This window comes from Malaclemys terrapin, chromosome 5, assembly GCF_027887155.1.
Source record: "Malaclemys terrapin pileata isolate rMalTer1 chromosome 5, rMalTer1.hap1, whole genome shotgun sequence".
NCBI lineage: Eukaryota > Metazoa > Chordata > Testudines > Emydidae > Malaclemys > Malaclemys terrapin.
Genome location: NC_071509.1, coordinates 50855868 through 50875294, shown reverse-complemented (window position 1 = coordinate 50875294; position 19427 = coordinate 50855868). Strand labels below are relative to the sequence as shown.

General features: G+C 45.0%; 1 protein-coding gene across 1 annotated transcript in view; it reads right to left on the bottom strand.

The window, feature by feature from the left end:
• The window catches only part of OCIAD1 (OCIA domain containing 1), a 32697-nt gene extending 15934 nt beyond the window's left edge, over positions 1–16763 (bottom strand). The window contains exons 1-4 of the mRNA XM_054029096.1: positions 16574–16763; positions 14217–14301; positions 10588–10641; positions 5833–5880 (exon numbers count right to left, since the gene is read on the bottom strand). Of these exons, the coding sequence (XP_053885071.1) occupies positions 5833–5880; positions 10588–10641; positions 14217–14301; positions 16574–16636 (250 nt within the window). The 5' untranslated portion in view covers positions 16637–16763. The remainder of the gene's footprint in view (positions 1–5832; positions 5881–10587; positions 10642–14216; positions 14302–16573) is intronic.
• Positions 16764–19427: the final 2664 nt, after the last annotated feature.

Sequence of the window (19427 nt, the reverse complement as noted above, 5' to 3'; positions counted from 1 at the left end):
TAGGGGTCACAGTAGACAAGTAACTAAACATGAACTCCCAGTAGAATGTTCTGTCAAGAAGGGCTAAAGTGTTCCTTGGATATATAAACAGTGGAGTAGCAAGTAGGAATAGGGAGGTGATTTTTACCTCTATACATGGCACTGCTAACACTGATACTAGAATACTGCTTCCAGTGCTGGTGCACATTTTTTAAAGGATGTTGAAAAATTGTAGAGGGTGAAGAAAAGACACACATATTATTCAAGGATTAGAAAAAATACCTTATGGTAAGGGACTAAGAATTCAATCTGTTTAGTTTATCAAGAAGAAGACTGAGTGTGGACTGAATTCCAGGGTATAAGTACTTTCATAGTGAGAGCCTAATAGGTATCAAAGGGCTCTTTAATAGCAAAAGCAAATGGCTGAAAGTTGAAGCCCAACAAATTCACATTAGAAATTAGACACAATTTTAACAGTTAGAGTGATTAATCACTGAAACAAGATAGCAAAGGAAGTGATGGATTCTCTGTCTCTTGAGGTCTTCAATCAAGACAGGGTGCCTTTCTAGAAGATATGCTTTGATGATCTGGGGAATCACTGTACAACTTAGAAATTCCAGTTTGATTTATGAACTGTGTGTATCCTTATGTCTTACAGCTGCCTTTTACTGTGCTACGGGGTAGGGGGCAGGCACTGGGGCATTTGCCTAGGAATAGGTTGGTTGTTAAAAACCATCAACACCTGAAAAGATCTTGCCTGGGCAGAAAAAAGGAGTAACTGCATCCTACAGAAAAGCAGTTTTCTTCAACTTCCCTTCCAAGGGCTAGGGTTTGAAGGAATGGAATTTCCCCAGGACAGGAGACAAAGGTGGTGTTGGTACAGCCCTTTAAAAACAAAGATAGACAAAGAAAGGAACAAAAGGGACTGGGTACCTGTTGACTGCAGAACTAGTCCACGTTGAAGAAAACTGACTCAGAGGTGAGAGACTCCAGGATTTGGAGAAGAAAGCATAAACTGGAGAAGTGAGGCCCAGCAAAGGGGACCTGGAACACTGAAAGGACACTGACCAGAATGCTTGAGTAATGGGGAGACCAAGGCAGGGGTTTACCTGCAAGTGTTTCTTTTGCCTAGTTCTACAGACTTTACAGACCATAAGAGATAAGGAAAATAGTTTTTAGAAACTGCTTTTGCAAAGTAGTGACTGCATCTTACCCTTCTTTGGAGAGAGAATTAGAGGAAGAGACATGTCAGACTGGCCTCCTACAGTTGCTTGACTATTAAAAAGTTACAGGAGGTCCCTGCCAATATGGAAAAATTATCCATGGATTAACTGGGGACAACAGAAAGGAATCTACATAACACTATCCCACACTACCAAGCAGGTCACCGAGGAAAAAATTTGTGACACCTGAAGAAGAGAATGTGAACTCACCGGAATCCAAAATGCCATGATCAAGGGAACCGTTACAGTGAGCCTCCTATCCTCTCCCAAACAGTACCAGGAGAAAGATGAAAAGATCCAGAATCAAGGCTCTCGAACAGAAGATCCAGTTACATCCTCTGGATTTAAAAAGAGGACTCCACCAGATCTCTGCAACAAAGAATGTGCACTGTGCAGAACACAGAAGTGTGCTGAAACCAAGGGACTTGCACCATCTCCAAAGGAAAGAGAGAATCAAAGTCCAAGAGGTCAGTGATACTGGAAGACCAAGAATTACCTTAAAAGTCAGATCTCTACTATGCTCTCATGCTTCATGTGACAGCACTGAGCTCTCTATCATGGAAGCTCTCACTGAGCTGTGCCTCACATTACCACTTTGCTTCAGGGCAAAGGAAAACAGAATAGATGCTTCCACAATCGTTGAGTCCAACAAACCCTAGATCTGAGGGGAGCTTTCCCCAGCAGGAGCTTAGCTTGAGGCTTCCCTTGTATTGAGACTGTCTTCAGCACTGAGGGAACTGTGCTGGTCAAACCAGCTGGCTCACCTACCACCCCATACTGGAATCCATATAGGACATCAAACAATTAAAACCCATACTTGATGGGGACCCCATCCTGAAAGAAATCTTTCCTGAACCCCCTCTTCTAGCCTTCAAACCCCCCAATGTCTCCAAGCTCAACAGAAGCAATCTCCCCACAGACCAGCGCGCGCAAACTCAAAGGAGCACCAGACCCTCCCAGACAAACAGATGCAAGACCTGCAGACTATCCCCACTGCTACAATGATCAACACTCCCCACAACACACCTTTCAAGATTCACGGATACTATACATGCCTATCACAAGGTGTTAAGCCTCATCCAGTGCACTAAATGCCCCAACAACAACTATGTGGGTGAAACCAGACAGTCACTACACTCTCAAATGAACTCTCACAGGAAAATGATAAAAGACAAAATACCTTATCACCTGTGAGTGAACACTTTTCACAAAGCAATTGCTTTATATCTGACTTCTCAGTCCTCATCCTCAAAGGAAACCTGTACAACACTTTCAAAAGATGAGCCTGGGAGCTTAAATTCATTACTCTGCTAGACATTTAAAAATCATGGAGTAAACAGAGACACTGGATTTATGGCTTATTACAACAATCTGTAGCTCACTAACCCCATCTTTTTGTCCTATGACTCCAGAGGTGTTAATGGGCCACTCTACCTTGAATGGTCCCCTATAATATGTGCTCACTACTTATGCTAAACAATCTGTTCCACCTTGCATTTTGCAGTGATGTTGGAAGTTTCCTCCCCAGACCTGAGGAAGATCTCTGGGTTTGTCTTCGCATACAGTGCTGCACTGGTGCAGCTGTGCCAGTGTAGTGCTTTAGTGAAGACACTCCAATGCCGACAGAAGAGCTCCTCCAAACAGCGTGGTTAATCCACTTCCCCAAGAGGTGGTAGCTATGTCAACGGGCGAAGCTCTCTCACCGACATAACACTGTCTACATGGGGGGTTAAGTGGCTATGACGACACGCTTTGAGTGACGTAGTTGTACCAATATAGATCTGTAGTGTAGACCTGGCCTCTGTGGCTTGAAAATTTGTCTCTCTCACCAATAGAAGTTGCTGCAATAAAAGATATTACCTTACCCACCATGTCTCTGTAATGTCCTGGGACTTACAGGGCATAGTTGGATTGACTTAACCCCCAGTATAGATGCAACTAGGTCAACGCAAGAATTCTTCCCTCGACATAGCTCCCACGTCTCAGAAGGTAGACTAACTACAGCAAGGGAAAAACCTGTTCCATTGCTGTAGAAAATGTCTACAGCCACAGCTGTGCCGCTGTAGCATAGACAAGCCCAGTGTAAGCCTTTTGGCACTGAAACAGCCACAAGACCAGATACACAATATTTTACCAATCTGAAGCAGGATCAAGATGCAAAGCCTAGGAACAAAGGCTTCTGTTTGAAAACTTTAGGGGAAACTTCAAATCAATAATTGCCCTCTCCCTGACCAGAGTATGGTTCATTGGGCCTCTATCAAAAGGAAGGCATAGAGCAGAATGTATCTGTTCTTTTAGAACTAACACATGAAAGGCCAGCAAGCTAAACTATGATCCAGGTTATCATCAAAGCACATCAGGCAGTAAGTCTGTGCATTTAACCTGCGAGGGGGACATTAAATACACCACTTAACTCAGGTTTTTTTGGCTCTGACCTTGACATGATGTCCCAGAACCAAGTCAGAGACAGTCACTTTGCAGAAACTACATGAAATTACCAATCCAAAAAACAACCAAAACTACAACCAAATATTCTTGGTGGAAAGTTTTCTCAGTACAAAGTGAAAGTCTGTATATCCACAACCAGCTATAGAAAGCAACAAATGAGGTAGTTGGGAACTTCACTTCTAGAATTCTGTGCTCTAACATGATGCTTGTGCAGTCCCAATTAGCCCTATTTTTCTTGAAGATTCCCAAAGCTCAATCGCACAAGCTCAGGAAGGATACATCTCAGAACCAGAAATATGTAGAGGTCCCTTCAAAGTAGCAATTATTACTTATTAGAAGAATGTGTGTAGTAGTATTGTTCAAGTCACAAAAAATAAAATAGAACTTGCCTTAAACACCTGATAGTTTTGTCTCATTCATGTGTTTGAAGCAGCACTTCCTTTATCACAAATTGTAGGCCTGATCCTGTTCCTATTGCTGTTAAAGTCATTGTGAGTAGTATCTGAATCTATGTGTGCAAAGCGGCGCGATGACAACTTCCTGTTTTACTGCCATTTATTCATTTTTATTTTACTGACTTTTTAAAAATAGCGATTTATATTTCTGATTACACAGATTTCAAAATCCGTCACATAAAATTGCAGGTTTCCTTTAATTGTGCATACACAGAGACCAGGAAAAAAAGATATTAAGATAGCATGAAAGGGACAAATGAGACACATGAATTATGACCTACAAATCAGGAAGCGTGGGGGTAGGTATGCTTTGGCAAAGTTCTTAAGGCAGATTTCACTGCCACAGGATATTCCTGTTAAAATGATACATTAGACAGTTGGACCTGTAAATGTTTCAATAATGCTGAAAAGTTACATAAGCCAAAGAGTCATCAGAAATTTAAATGGACACTATCAGCTGGAAATATAGTCATTGCCAAAAGAGAGAAGTAATTTCAAGTACAAACCTGACCAAGTCTCCTGCAAATGTTTGTGGTTTAAAAAAGAAAATGTGATTATAAATGTTTCTTTCTTCCCTGTTGTAGCGTGGAAGACCCCCACACAACAGGAGAAGCTGATTATATACAAACTGTTGTCAACTGAAGAAGGTAAACTAAAAATACAGAAAATTTGTATTTCTTTAATCTTTCAGAGGGGTAGCCGTGTTAGTCTGGATCTGTAAAAAGCGACAAAGAGTCCTGTGGCACCTTAGAGACTAACAGACGTGTTGGAGCATAAGCTTTCCATGGGTGAATACCCACTTTATGAGTGAACACCCCATGCATCCGACAAAGTGGGTATTCACCCACGAAAGCTTATGCTCCAATACATCTGTTAGTCTATAAGGTGCCACAGGACTCTTTGTCGCTTTTTAATCTTTCAGTTACAGTACTCTTACGTATTACTTTTAATAACATTAAGTAAAAAAATCATACTGTAGTGTGATTTTAAATTGATAGTGTCCTTTTATGATGACTTTCACCACATAAAAATAATTACTGCTGGCAGACCATTACTGCAAGTTAAAACCAATTTAAACCAGTCTCCTATTATTTCTTAAAGCTTCTGACTGTTCTACCATCTTGGACTACTGGAGTCTCACAGGATAATTATCAAGAACTTCTGCAATCTTGCAGGGTTTTACATGAATGCTACATACAGAAATTTTGCAGAGCCTGTCATGCGAATTCAGAGTGCAGAGGACTGACACTTTTCACCTGATAACAGTCTACACAATTTGTGGGTGAAAAGATATGGTAGATTAAACAATCCTATTTCTCAGAATAGCCACTTTATTTACATTGGAGATAATTAAAACTTATTTAGGCTGAGTGGTGAAGTTATTTCTGATTGAAAAAAATATTGAAAGAAATGTTTAGTAGATATCTATTATAGTTCTAGCTGTGCTGTTGGGAAGTAAAAATGAAAGGAAGTTACTGACTAAAATGAATTTGAAAGTCTTACTATTTATGCTAGAGAAATAATTAATTTGTGAATATTAGATTGCCATATAGGGACGTCTTCTGATCTCAAATTACACCAATATAAATACAGAGAAAGTTCACTGAGGTAAATCTGGAATGACTCAGCTCGCTTCAGTGGAGTTGCTTTGGATTTTTGCTAGGATAACTGACGCACTTCATGAACTAGATTCTGGTAAGTTGAACTAATATGAGGTTTATACTTACATGCAACTTTAGGAAGAGAGCCAAACCTTGAATGAGTGGTGAGAACTCCTGAAAATAAGTAAACAAAGTAATTACTTACTACATGAAAAATAATTATTTTAGTAAGATCACAAAGGTGAATTTCAATAACCAGATTAACATCTAATTTTTCGTGTGGCCATGCCAAAGTAGTTAATCCTCTGCACTACATGAGTTGTTTTAACTTTTTAAGAAGAAAAATCCCAACAACATTTCTGACTTATAAACACAAAACTAGAAAATTCAAGAGTTAAAATTCCAGCTTTATCCCACCTAGTGCAACTAGTTATAGCAGTGCATATGGGATGTATAATCGCTCTTTGGAGAACGCAATACTCCAACATAAGGTGAATGAGACAATTTCAGTCAATTCCAAGTTCCCCTCTTTCCGCAGTTTCAAGTTCTGCTGCAGCTGTGTGACTAGGAATTTGAATTTTTTAAATCATTTTGTCAATTTCTAACCCCTAACAGCTAGAGAATGGTTTAAACCAGTGGTCTCCAACCTTTTTATGCCCAAGATCACTTTCTGAATTTAAGGGCAACCCAGGATTTACCCCACCCCTTCCCCGAGGCCCCCCTTCCACCCCCGTCACTCGCTCTCCCCCATCCTCACTCACTTTCACTGGGCTGGGGTAAGTGGTTGGGGTTTAGGAGGGGATGTGTGCTCTGGGCTGGGGCCAAGGGGGTCGTAGTGTGGAAGGGGGCTCTGGGCTGAGCCTGGGGAAGAGGGTTGGGGTGCAGGAGGGGTTGAGGGGTGCAAGCTCTGGGAGGAAGTTTGGGTGCAGGAAGGAGCTCCGGGCTGGGGCAGGGTGTTGGGGTGCAGGAGGAAGTGCGGGGGGTGGGCTCTGGGAGGGAATTTGGGTGCAGGAGGGAGTACAGGGTACTGGCTCTGGGAGCGGGGGTCAGGGCTGGGGCAGAGTGTTGGGGTGCAGGAGGGTGTGGGGTACTGGCTCTAGGAGGGGGGCTGGGGCTTGGGGTGCAGGAGGGGGTTCGGGGTGCTGGCTCCAGAAGAGGGCTCAGGGCTGGGGGTGCGGCCTCCCGCTGGGCAACACTTACCTCTGGCAGCTCTCGGTCGGTGGTGCAGTGAGGCTAAGGTAGGCTCCCTGCCTACTCCGGCCCCACACCATTCCCGGAAGGGGCCAACGCACCCCTGTGGCCCCTGGGAGGGGGCGGGCAGCACATGGCTCCACACACTGTCCCTCTCTGCAAGCATCGCCCCCACAGCTCCCCGTTCCTGGCCAATGGGAGCTACGGGGCAGTGCTCGCAGGCAGGAGCAGCATGCGGAGGGAGAACCCTGCCCCCTCCCCCCCGCGATCAACTGGTTGGTGACCACTGGTTTAAAGCCTGATGCGTAAGGTTTAACAGCCCTTCCCATTTTTTTAAAGTACAGTAATGCCTCACTTAACGTTGTAGTTATGTAGCTGAAAAATGCAACTTAAAGCGAAACAATGTTAAGCGAATACAATTTCCCCATAAGAATTAATGTAAATGGGGGGGTTGGATTTCAGGGAAATTTATTTCACCAGACAAAAAACTATATATACATATATACACACACACACACACACACACAGTATAAGTTTTACACAAACTATTTAATACTGTACACAGCAATGATGATTGTGAAGCTTGGTTGAGGTGATGAAGTCAGAGGGTGGGATATTTCCCAGGGAATGCCTTACTGCTAAATGAAGAACTAGCAATCAGCTGAGCCCTCAAGGGTTACCTCATTGTTGTTAATGTAGCCTCACATTCTACAAGGCAGCACAAATGGAGGGAGAGGAGATAGCATGGCAGACAGAGACATACATCCTGTGTGTGTGGGAGACAGAGAGATGCGCATTGCCCCTTTAAGTATATGGACACCACACTCTATGTACATTGCCTTTAAAAAGATCAGGAAGTTGAGATCAGGAAGCAGCTGCGGCCAGCTCTCTCTGTCCTGAGCCCTGTTGTGTCTCCCCCCTGCTCTATATGGAGAAGGGGTAAGCGGGGGATCAAGAATAGGGGGAGGGAGACACCCTGACATTAGCCCTCCCTTCCCCCCTCCCCTGCACAGCAAGCAGGAGGCTCCCGGGAGCAGCTCCAAGGCAGAGGGCAGGAGCAGCACATGACAGTGGGAGGAGGGACAGCTGAACTGCCAGCAATTGGTAGCCTGCTGGGCAGCTGCTGCACAGGGAACTTAGGGGAGCAGGGAGCTGATGGGGGGGGTTGCTGGTCCACCCTGGTTCCAAGTCCCTACCAGCTAGCTGCAACAGGCTGCTCTTCCTGCAAGCAGTGGACAAAGCAGGCGGCTGCCAAAAAACGTTATAAGGGAGCATTGCACAACTTTAAACGAGCATGTTCCCTAATCGATCAGCAATGTAACAACGAAACAACATTAACCAGGACGACTTTAAGTGAGGTGTTACTTAGGGTTACTATTCGTCCGGATTCCCTGGACATGTCCGGCTTTTAGAGTTAAAAATAGCGTCCGCGGGGAATCTGTAAATGTCCGGAATTCCCCCACATGCAGAGCGCGCCCTGCTGACAGAGCAGGCGGCCGGAGGGTGCCACTTACATGGGGCTCCGACAGCCAGAGAGAGCCCCTCCTCCTCTCCCCTGCAGCTGAGATCACTTCCTTCCTTCCTCCCTCCCTGCATTTGCAGATCACCAGCCGGCAGCTCGCACCAGCAGTCTGGAGCTCCTCCCCGGCACGCTGGTCTGAGCAGCAGGGTAAGGGGGCCAGGGGGTCGGAGAAGGGGCAGGGAGGTTCTGGAGGGGGCAGTCAAGAGACAGGCAGCGGGGGGGAGGGGGTCGGCTTTCTGGGCGTGGGGGTGTGGAGAAGGTTTTGGGCAGTCAGGGTACAGGTAGGGTCCTGGGGGGGCAGTTGAGGGGGGTCTCAGGAGGGGGCAGTTAGGGGACAAGGAACAGGGAGGCTTAGGTAGGGGGTGGGGTTGTGGAGGGCAGTTAGGAGCAGGGGTCCCAGGAGGGGGCACTCAGGGGACGGGGGGGGGAGGGGTTGGGAGTTCTGGGGGGTGGGGCTGTCAGGGGGCAGGGGTGGGGAGAGGGATCGGAGCAGTCAGGGGACAGGGAGCAGAGGGGTTTAGATGGGTCGGGAGTTCTGGGGGAGGGGCTGTCAGGGGGTGGGGAGTGGTTGGATGGGGCATGGGAGTCCCAGGGGTCTGTCTGGGGGTGGGGGTGTGGATAAGGGTTGGGGCAGTCAGGGGACAGGTGGGGGTATGGTCCTAGGGGGCCAGTTAGGATGGGGGGAGGGTCCCAGGAGGGGGCAGTTAGGGGACAAGGAGCAGGGGGAGGGTTAGGGGTTCTGAGGGGGGCGGGATGTGGGAGGGAGTGGAAGGGGCAGGGGCAGGGCTAGGGCAGGACGGGGGTGGGGTTGGGGTTGGGCAGGAAGGGGGTGGGGCTCCTCCCGTCCTCTTTTTTGCTTGCTGAAATATGGTAACCCTAGAGTTACTGTACTTAATGTTTTATGTCTAAATATTCTTGAAATCCATAAAAATGTCAAATATCTTTTGGATCTTGCTACGGTCTTGGTCTCAGCAACATCCTATGGCATCCAGTTTAGTTACGCATCGCATTAATATGTATTTCCAAGTATGAGTTTGGAATGTGGCACCATTTCATTGATGGTTCCCTTGTTTTTGTACTGAGACACGGAGAAAAGACGTTCCCACTCTACCTCATTTATAACATTAATTAATTTTGTAGACTTATGTCTCCTCTTATTTGCTTCTTCTCTGAGATAAACAATCCCAGTCTTTTCAGTTTCCATAAGCAAGTTTTTTCTATGCTTTTTTTGCATTCTCATAGCCCATATCTGAATCTCTTCTAGTTACACAATATCCTTTGTTGATACGGCATGACTAGAGCTCCATGTCTGTCAAAAGGTCGCAGAAGTCACAGATTCCATGACTTTCCGCAACCTCCGTGACTTCTGCAGGGGCCAGCGTGGCTGACCCCAGGGCCAGCTGCTCAAGTGGCTCCTGGGACAGCCACACCACCCACTGTTGGAGCAGCCCCGGGGACAGCCACACCAGCTGCTGCTCTGACAGCCCCCAGCAGCAGTTTCGGGACAGCCAGAGCAGCCGCAGTCCATGACCCTGGGCAGCGGTTCCCAGTTGGCCGGAGCAGCCATGGTTTATGGCCCCAGACAGCAGTTCCCAGCCGGCCAGAGCAACCACAGTCCCCGGCGCCCCACACAGAAGTGGCCCCCACAGTGCCTCACCCCCAAGATTAAATCACAGGCATTTTTACTATAAGTCATGGACAGGTCACGGGCTGTGAATTTTTGTTTATTGCCCATTATCTGTCCATGACTTTTAGTAAAAATGTCTGTGACTAAATCGTAGCCTTTGGCATGACCACAAATGAATACAATGTTCTAGATGAGGGGAAACCCTCATTTATATAAAGATATTTTAATATTTAAGTATTTTCCATTTCAATCCAATTCCAAAATCTATGATCATCCCTAGATTTCTTTTGGAGTTACTGTTTTGGAGGTTTCTCCCTACCACTGAATATTTCTTTTTCTGAATATATTTTTTCTTCCCCACAAGTACAAAAGCTTGCATTTCTCCACTCGTCAAGTTTTCACAGTATTTCCTACACATATTTCTAATCTACTTACATATTCTGATTTAAAATCAAATTTATGCATGGCAACCTTGTTGAGAGTACAAGTAAAACTTATCTGAGCAATATGAAGTTAAACCAAAAGATGTTTTAAAGTTTACCTTTCTTAATTAAGCCTGGAGTGAGAATCATGCTTACTGCAGAAAAAGGCACAGCTGTGGGAGGGAAAAGTAGTTTATTAATATGGAGAAAAAAAGAAGAATTATAATTTGCAGTCTTTTCAAAGTGGCAGATTCTCTCTCTCCTGATGTCTTCAAATCAAGACGCATTCCTTTCTGGAAGATGTGTTAGCTAAACACAATCATAAGTTATTGGCTCAATACACGGGTACTGGCTGAAGTTTAATAGCCTGTAATATAAAGGCGGTCAGACCAGATGATCTAATGGTCCCTTCTGGCCTTAAACTCTATGAATAAGATAACACTACACTTACACTTGAAAAATCTGGTAGAAGGTATCCTCCTAAAATTGAGTAACTAAGTGGAAGTATTGTAGAAACTAATTTCTAGTTTCAACAATTTCACTTTTTTCAATGTATATATAAAAATAAGATAGTAACTACTCCACTGCTCTTTTTAAAACTCGAACCATCACCCCAATTAGCAGCAATGTCCTAGTTGAAAAAAAAAAAAAAAAAAAAAAGAAGACGACCATTGTTTTAGTCATTTAATGGTCAAATGACCATTAACTGAACCCACATTCCTCCCATCACTTACAACCCTCATCATTACCTCCCCTTCCCAAAAGCTAGGGACCAAAGAGGGTTCTTGCTGCATGACTGGAAATTCAAGATTCCGGCTATTTCAAAACATGCTGGGAGAGAGTCCCAAAACTGAGGGGAAAGGAGGTTTTTCAGAGAGACAGGAATCTACCCCAAAACAGACAGACAGCTAATTCAAATCACAGGTCCCAGTGCACTGTTTTTGTTCACATAAAAATATACTGTTGAACAAACAGACTTCTAAATTCTACGTAGCTTCAGTTTCCACAAAGAATTAAGATGCAGCCTCATAAAAATCATAGTGCAGCAATCTACTCTCTAGATCAGTGGTCTCCAAAGTGGGGTGCGTAAGAGGATCCTTGGGGGTGCGCAGCAGGAGGAGCTTTTTTTTTTTTTTTTGCTTCGGCAAAAATGGTAGAGCCAGCGTGGCAATGGGTGCGTGCTCAAAATTTTTTTACTGATAGGGGTGCGCAATCAAAAAAGTTTGGAGACCACTGCTCTAGATGACAAAGGCACAAATGACAGACAGAAGACTCATATCCAAAAAGATAATTTCATAATCTCCAGGCCATAAGTAAATGTAAAAAAACACTGTTTTGATAATTGAAACAAATCACACTGTATATTGGGCAAACAGCATTCTGTTAAGACAATGCATGATCACAGGCCCCGAATTCTACGATTTGCAGAATTCAGTTTGCTGCAGAGTCATGCTCCAGAGTCTCAGCCTTCATTAAATAAAATATTTCTAGTGCTCATGGCTGCAGAGTTTTCCTCTGATGGTATGTCTACATAGCAACTAGATATCCATGATTGGCCCATGCCAGCTAACTCAGGCTGGTGGGGCTCGGGATGCAGAGGAGAACCCCGGGCTTTAGGACACTGAGGTGGGAGGGTCCCAGAGCCTGGGCTCCATCCCAAGCTCAGAAGTCTACACTGCAATGCAACAGCCCCATAAGTCGGAGTTGGCTGGCAGAGGCCAGCCTGGTACATGTCTAGTTGCTGTGTAGACATATCCTGAGAGGCCAACTGAGTGTAAACTGATGTTTATTGATGTTTGCTCTCTTACTGAAGTTGCAGAGAGACTGAAAACAATGGTTCTAAGAAGTGTGAACTCCCGTTTACCTTAATGACCTATGAAAGATAATTCTGCACAACTCAGAACTCAAAATATGAGGAGTGTGTAAAATAAACTGAATTGAATATCAAAATATATAACAGGAGCTACTGTACTGAATTTTTCATTTTCACATTTAATTCAATAAAAACCTCAATTAAAAAAATTGCATGAAGCTGCTGCAGAAGTTCAAAAATATAGAACTGTCTTATCTCAGTCTTTTGCATATTTCACTAGCATTTACATGGTTTAAAAAGCCATCCAAATCCTACAAACCCTTACTCACATGAATAGTCAGACTAATTTTAACGGCCAACTTGTATAAAGGTTTGCAGGATAAGGCTGTGACCCAGGGACCTCTTGATGTGAGCTGACAAAGCATGGGGGGCATAGGCATTTACAGGGATCTCTAAGGTCAAGGATATGCATAATAATTCACCGAAGTGTGGCACGTAAGGTCTCTACCAAGAGCCAGTAGCTTACAGATCATCATCATCACTGAGAAACAGGTGTATGGATAATATTTAGAGACAAACTTACAAGGTTCACAGAGATCTTCTTCAGCTCTGTGTAGCTTGAAACTTTTCTCTTTCACCAACAGAAGTTGGTCTAATAAAAGATATTACCTCACCCACCTTGTCTCTCTAATATCCTGGGACCAACACAGCTAAAACAAGACTGCAAATGATGGATAATATTTAAGAACTATCTATACCAAAAATTATGTTCTTAAAGCCTTGAAGTTAAAGGCAGGTCACAAGGATGCAATGTGCCACAGAGAGGTTCTTTTCAGGGAGAGGATAGCAGATGCTTATCTCTCTATGTCTGGCCACTTGCGTATCGTTCATTGTATGCATCACAATGGAGACCTATTTGCATTATTGAGCCTGACACTAATCAAGAGACTGGGAAATCAAAAGAGAGGAAAACTGCAGAAAAAAAACAAACGACAGGGGAATATCCTGCTAAAAAATTTAAAAAATGGATTCTAGGGGTACAACAGGAGAACTGATATATATCCAGGATCCTTCATGGAGGAGATGAACAATCATCATATTCTGTCTTATGAAAGGAGAGTCACAGTCAGCCTCACTAGAAAATGCTGCAAAGACTTTGGATGAGCCAAACTTCATTAGACAGGAAAATATCTAGTTAAGTCTAGGCTCTAGAATGTGTGTTATGATTTTATTTTACATGTAACCATTGTTTCCAATACTTTTCCTTGCTACTTCTCAAATCTCTATTCTTGTTAAATAAACATGTTTTCACTAAAAACATTTTTAAATGTTGTGTGTAAAGTGGAGCTATGACCTAAGATATAACTGGTAACCTGAGGTGTACTGTTCCTTTGGGATCTGTCAATACTGTGCAACAGGAGCTGAGCACTCCAGTGAAATGCTAATAGGTTGGAGTGTGTCTATCGCAAACCTGAAGAGGGACAGCAGAGTCTGTGTAGACTGAGGAGGGAGTGCATGTGTTGCCCAGTGGTGGTGGGGTCAGGGAGCTGACCCCCAACAAGCACAGAGACTTCCTCACAGTAAGTCAGTAACGGTAGGTGGTGGGGAGGTGCTTTATAACCCTGTGTAACTATGGGAAGCAAAACAGTCCCTATAACTGGATCTTTAAAACAGTTACTGTAAATGCTAATGGATCAAGTATTCAGGGAGATGATGTGACAAGCATTTTCCTTTCATAATATTACTTATCTTAGTGTATAATTTGATTTCAGTGAAGCTTCTCATACAAATAGTCCTTACTCATGAGTAAGGATTTGCAGGTTTTGGCTCTCATTCTTAAATAGCTGTGATAACGGCAAAAACAATACTACAAAGGAGGAAGAAAGAGGAGATTAAAATGGAGACAAAGGTGGTTTATCAGCAAACTTGACTCACATCTATACCAGAAGCTCTCTTCGTTGCATTCCCTGAAAATTCTTCTTTCATCCTCTGTTGGTACGTAACCCATACCTATAGGATTCTTTCAGTATGAAAATTGAACATTAAAAGATATTTATATGAAAATATTAACAGAATGAAGCTTTTTAAAAATGCTTTTCCTAATCTCTACACTTTTACATGAAATAGCTGTAATTTAATAAATTGGGGCCTTTATTCATTGGGCAACCATTATTAGCTATTTAATTTAGTTAGATTTATAATCCAGGCCTCTTGCTGCCTTAGGAATAATTTTAAAGATACAATAACATTGAAAAACAAATAGACAGCAGCTTATCCAGACATGAGAAAATAACCAAAAACCCTGCCACACACTTAAATACCTGCCCTTATTGTATTCCTCCCGCCACAAAAGCCTGGGTAAAAGACAGATCTTGCAGCCGGCCTTGAAGGTCAACAGATTCTAACTATTCACAGAGCACTAGGATCATATTGGTGTTAGTCACTATAACTTAACACAGTAGAAAAGTCTTAACCACATACAACATTTCAATTATCTATAAGATGTTATAAGGTGAAGGCTGGCCAACCCCTCCACTACTCCCCCCTGAACTTGGAGTGCCTGATCATCACCACTATTGTGAGAGAGCTAAGTGATGTTAGGCTGTGGTGAGCACCTAATACTATGAATAAAAGATAACATTTTTAGAGAGAAGTTATTCTACATTACCAGTTCACAATACATTTCTCTCATTAACTGGATCTCACAGCAGTGGGAGAGCAAAACTTCAAATTACAAAGGAACATCCATAATTAAGGCTAAGTTTTTGCTCAGATATTTTTAGTAAAGTCATGACTGGGTCATGGGCAATAAACAAAAATTCATTGAAGCCTGTGACCTGTCCCTGACTTTCACTAAAAATATCCCTGACAAAATGGTGAGGTGAGTTCAGCACCCATTCTTGCTGGGGCTCCCGGATCCCCTGCCGCTGTGAGGAGTGGGAGCTCTGGGGTCCCTCTGCCCACAGGGGCTGGGCTGCTGTAGAGTCCACTTGTCATCCCCCCTATCAGGGTGGCTGGGAGCCCAGGTGTGGTCCCCCGCCACGACTGGGAGCTGCAGGGTCCCCCCACTCCCTGCTGTGGCTGGGCAGCTTTGGGGGGGGGAGAGGGGAGGCTGGGGAGCACCAGCCCCAGGCAGAAAATGTCATGGAGGTCAAAGGAAGTCTCGGATTTTGTGACCTCCATGACATAATCATAGCCTTATCCATAACATATGGAAATATTTAAAGAAATAAACGATACAGAAAATTTGAAGCGTTAGTCATTGGTCATTGGGGGTAACATGCAGAGTAAGGGGGTATGTTGGTGTTTTGGGGCTGGGCAGCACACATAGTATATACACACTGCAATGTCCCCAATGAGGGGTGGGTAACCGGTGGGCGGGGTCAGGAGACAGTCGATAAACGGTGAGGGTCCACCACCCATACGGGAGGCAGGGACAGTCATGGGTATAAGCAAGCGGGCTGGATAATGGGGATGGGGTGACCCTCACGTGGCGGGATTCAGCTAGGTTTGGTGGGTTTAGGGCTCAGGGGATAGGGTCCAGCAGGGGATGTGTGTAGTCTACATAAAGAGTTAGCCCATAGCATATTCAATTTATTCAACATCAGTTTGTATTTTAGGCTAGGCTAGTTTATTACTTAGGCCTCCAAAAGAGAAGCCTGGGTACCAATAGCATGTGGGGGCAGAGGAAATATATAGACAGCAAATCTCCATTGCAAGTAATTCTAAGGAGGTGTTTAATGTACCCTTGAGTGAACAAAAAGCGGTCTTGCTATGTGTGTTTCAATGACACCTCACTTGCACTCTCAGATATTTTATTAAATCTTCCTTATTTAAACAATCCCAGCTAGAGACGCCAACTCCGCAAACACGGCAGAGATGTTTTGCTACAACAATCTCCGTCGCCCCAAACTGCGGCTGCCACCACGTCAGAGGTTACCAGCGCTGACACCGGCCAAGGGGTCAGGCTATTTCCCCTCTACACGAACTGCAAGCAGAGCCCGGCTGGGGCGGCCAGGGTCTCACCCACAACAGCTGCCCCGGGGGCGGGCGGCGAAGGGACAGGCGTTGAGTGATCCCAGGCGCAGTCGAGCCCCAGGACCCCTCGTGCCTACAAATACGCGGGGGCCTGGGACCCCACATCACACTGCAGCGCTCGCAGAGGCCTCCCGGGCTTCACAACAGCTCCCCTCGCGCCTGCTCGGCCCCAGCCCTACCGGCACCCCGGGAGCGCCTGGGCAACGGGCTCCCCGCAGCTGCTCAGCCCCAAGTCAGGGGCAGCTCCTCCGTACCTGACCCGGGCCGCCGTCCTCCCCTCCTTGGGGGCGCCGCACTACCCGCCCGGGAGGATCCATGCAGGCAAGCACGGGGAGGGGACTAGAAGAAATGAAAAAACGGCTCAACAGCAATGCCAACCGCACCGACACACAAACCTCCCTGGGAGGGGAAAGAGGACCGGAAACCCGCAGCGACACAATGACCCCGCGGGAACGGGACAAGGGGGGAGTTTCACCGGAATGACCCGGATACAGCTACGGACTGGGAGGAGCAGCAGGAAAGCGCCCCTCCCAACTACCTCCGCGAACTCGCTTCGTGCGCATGCGCCTGATAGTCTTGTTCTGCTCTCCTCTCCTCGCCTCGCCCCGTCCCGTCGCTCCGCAGCTGGGGGCTCGGGTGTAAAGGCTAGCCGCTGGGATGCGCGGACCCCGTCTCCCCGATCCTCCGCAGCTGCTGCGTGTGTGCGCGAGAACCAGGCGAGTCGTGCTCTTGCCTCGTGAGCCAGCGGCTGAATGATGAGTGGACGTAGGGGTTCGGTGCCTTCTCCTGGGAAGCCGCTGTCAGTGGGGGGGATTCCCCTGCATCTCCCAGCGGGCAGACTCGGAGCTCCATGCAGGGAATGCCAGCCAGCCAGCCTCCTCGTCGGAGAAAAGGGTGGTTGAGCGGGTCACAAGTTCCCCCATCTCTAAGGGAAAGCTGAGATCCAAGTTTGAAGTTGGTGCTGAGCTGGATTAACAAAAACAATGAGGAGTCCGGTGGCACCTTAAAGCCTAACAGATTTATTTGGGCATAAGCATCTGAAAAAGTGTGTTGTTTTTTTTTTTTTACACACAAAAGCTTATGCCCAAATACATCTGTTGGCCTTTAAGGTGCCACTGGACGCCTAATTGTTTTTGTGGCTACAGACTAACATGGCTACCACTCTGATACTTGAGCTGGATTTGCATCACTCATGAAACAATTAAGAGAAGAATGAGCAGGCTTGTACATGTGATGTACCCTCGCATAACATGCCGTGCTACATCTTACTTAACCAATTGTGCTGTGGAACATCTGCATACAAGATTGAGCTGGTGCTTGCCTGTGACAGTAGTGGCTTGTACACTGTACCAGTGGTTTTCTCATGGACTTGTCAGTTTCTACAGAAAAAAAAGCCTAAAAAGAAAGCCTGTTGTGGTGCTCTGGCTGCAAAGAAAAACTTCCAAACTTATATGGGTTGTGGTATATCTGCAGACAAATAGAATTGATAGACCTCCAAGGTGGGAATTAGTCATTTCTATGAATGGAGTATTAACGAGGGGAATTACTAAAATTGGCATGCAAGGTCCCAGCCGTTCCTTTCAATGCACAATGGGTTTCCTTCCTGTGCTTTATCTGCCTGCTTGCTTACAGGAAAATTGCATTCTCTAATAAATTCAGGGGTATTCATAGTTACAGAAATGGTGAATTCTCAAGAGGTAATTCTTACACCATTTATTTTTAAAAATGGTAATATTTTTGGTATTGTAACCAACTCACTATCTGTCAGGTGTTACTGTATGAGCCATATGCCAAATATTTTAAATATAGTTACATGTCCTGTGTATGGTATTTAGCTTTAAAAACTCCAGGCATGAGACAGGTTACCAATAAACATCTATTAAGTAAAATATTATTTGCAAGAGCTGGCTAAAAAGAAAGGATGCCACTAAATTATGCTCAAGTTTTGTTAGAGGTTAGTTACACACAGGAGCCCAGGCAGGGACTCAGAGCAGCACCACTGGGATAGTTTGAGTATGGAAGTGAGTGACGATTTGGAAGTTAGGGGCTGTGTTGGAGCAGGAGGATTATGATGGGCATGCTAGGTTTGCATCCTGCTAACAGTAAAAAAAGGAACCTCAGAGAACTAACTATTCTAAATGAAAGCAGTTTATCAATGAACAGGAATAACTTACAAAAGAACACTTTATGGTTTTATCTGCTAGTGTGGTGGTTGCTGTAATAGCTTCCACATTGAAGACAATGCTACTGCTTTAATTCACCATATGCTGCTGAGCTGTTGCCACTCACCTGGAATGCACCATTCCCTCACACCGTTGCTGGAGGGGGCAAATAATTGTTTCTTAGCCCTCAAATTTAGGTGAGGAAACTTTTATGCCGCTGCTGTCTGGTGACCACACAGAGGCCTCTGCCTGGAGGAAGGAAATGCCAGGCATCAGGGAGCTCTGAACTCAGTAGAATGGAGGTCCATTAAATAAATAGTGGAGGAAATGGAGTTTGGAAATGTTAGTGTGGTAGGGTCCCTAAAATGAGATGGATGGTGGTGGAAGGGTACATTTGATTACATCAGGTGGGTGGAAAGGTATGCAGGGAAATCAGTAGAAGAGAGATTTTTGGAGTACTGGGGACTCCTGAAATGAGCAGGGAGGATGGAATAGGGAAGGGAGCATCTAGGGCCAAGAATCCATAAGTGTCAACATCTTGTGACAAAGAAATAGATTGTTAATTTGCATAGAGTTACACAAATTTGCACAGATTATGACCTAGTGTTGCAAAAGGCTCCAGTTTCTTCCAAACCTCCAGTTAATTAATTGTGCCCTCCAGCCCCATAGCAATTAATTTTGCATTTTGTAGTATCTTAACATCAGTGTTCTGCCTCCCAGACCCCATCAATTAATCCTGGCCCTGTCAGTCCCCCATCACCCAGCACATATTAACAGAGATTGTGGGGGTGGGTGAAAGCAGATTCCTGGTCCCTTAGCTAAAATCCATAAATAAATAAATAAATAGACATATTCTATCTCCTAGAACTGGAAGGGACCTCATCAAGTCCAGCCCCCTGCCTTCACTAGCAGGGCCAAGTACTGTTTTTGCCCCCAGACCCCTAAG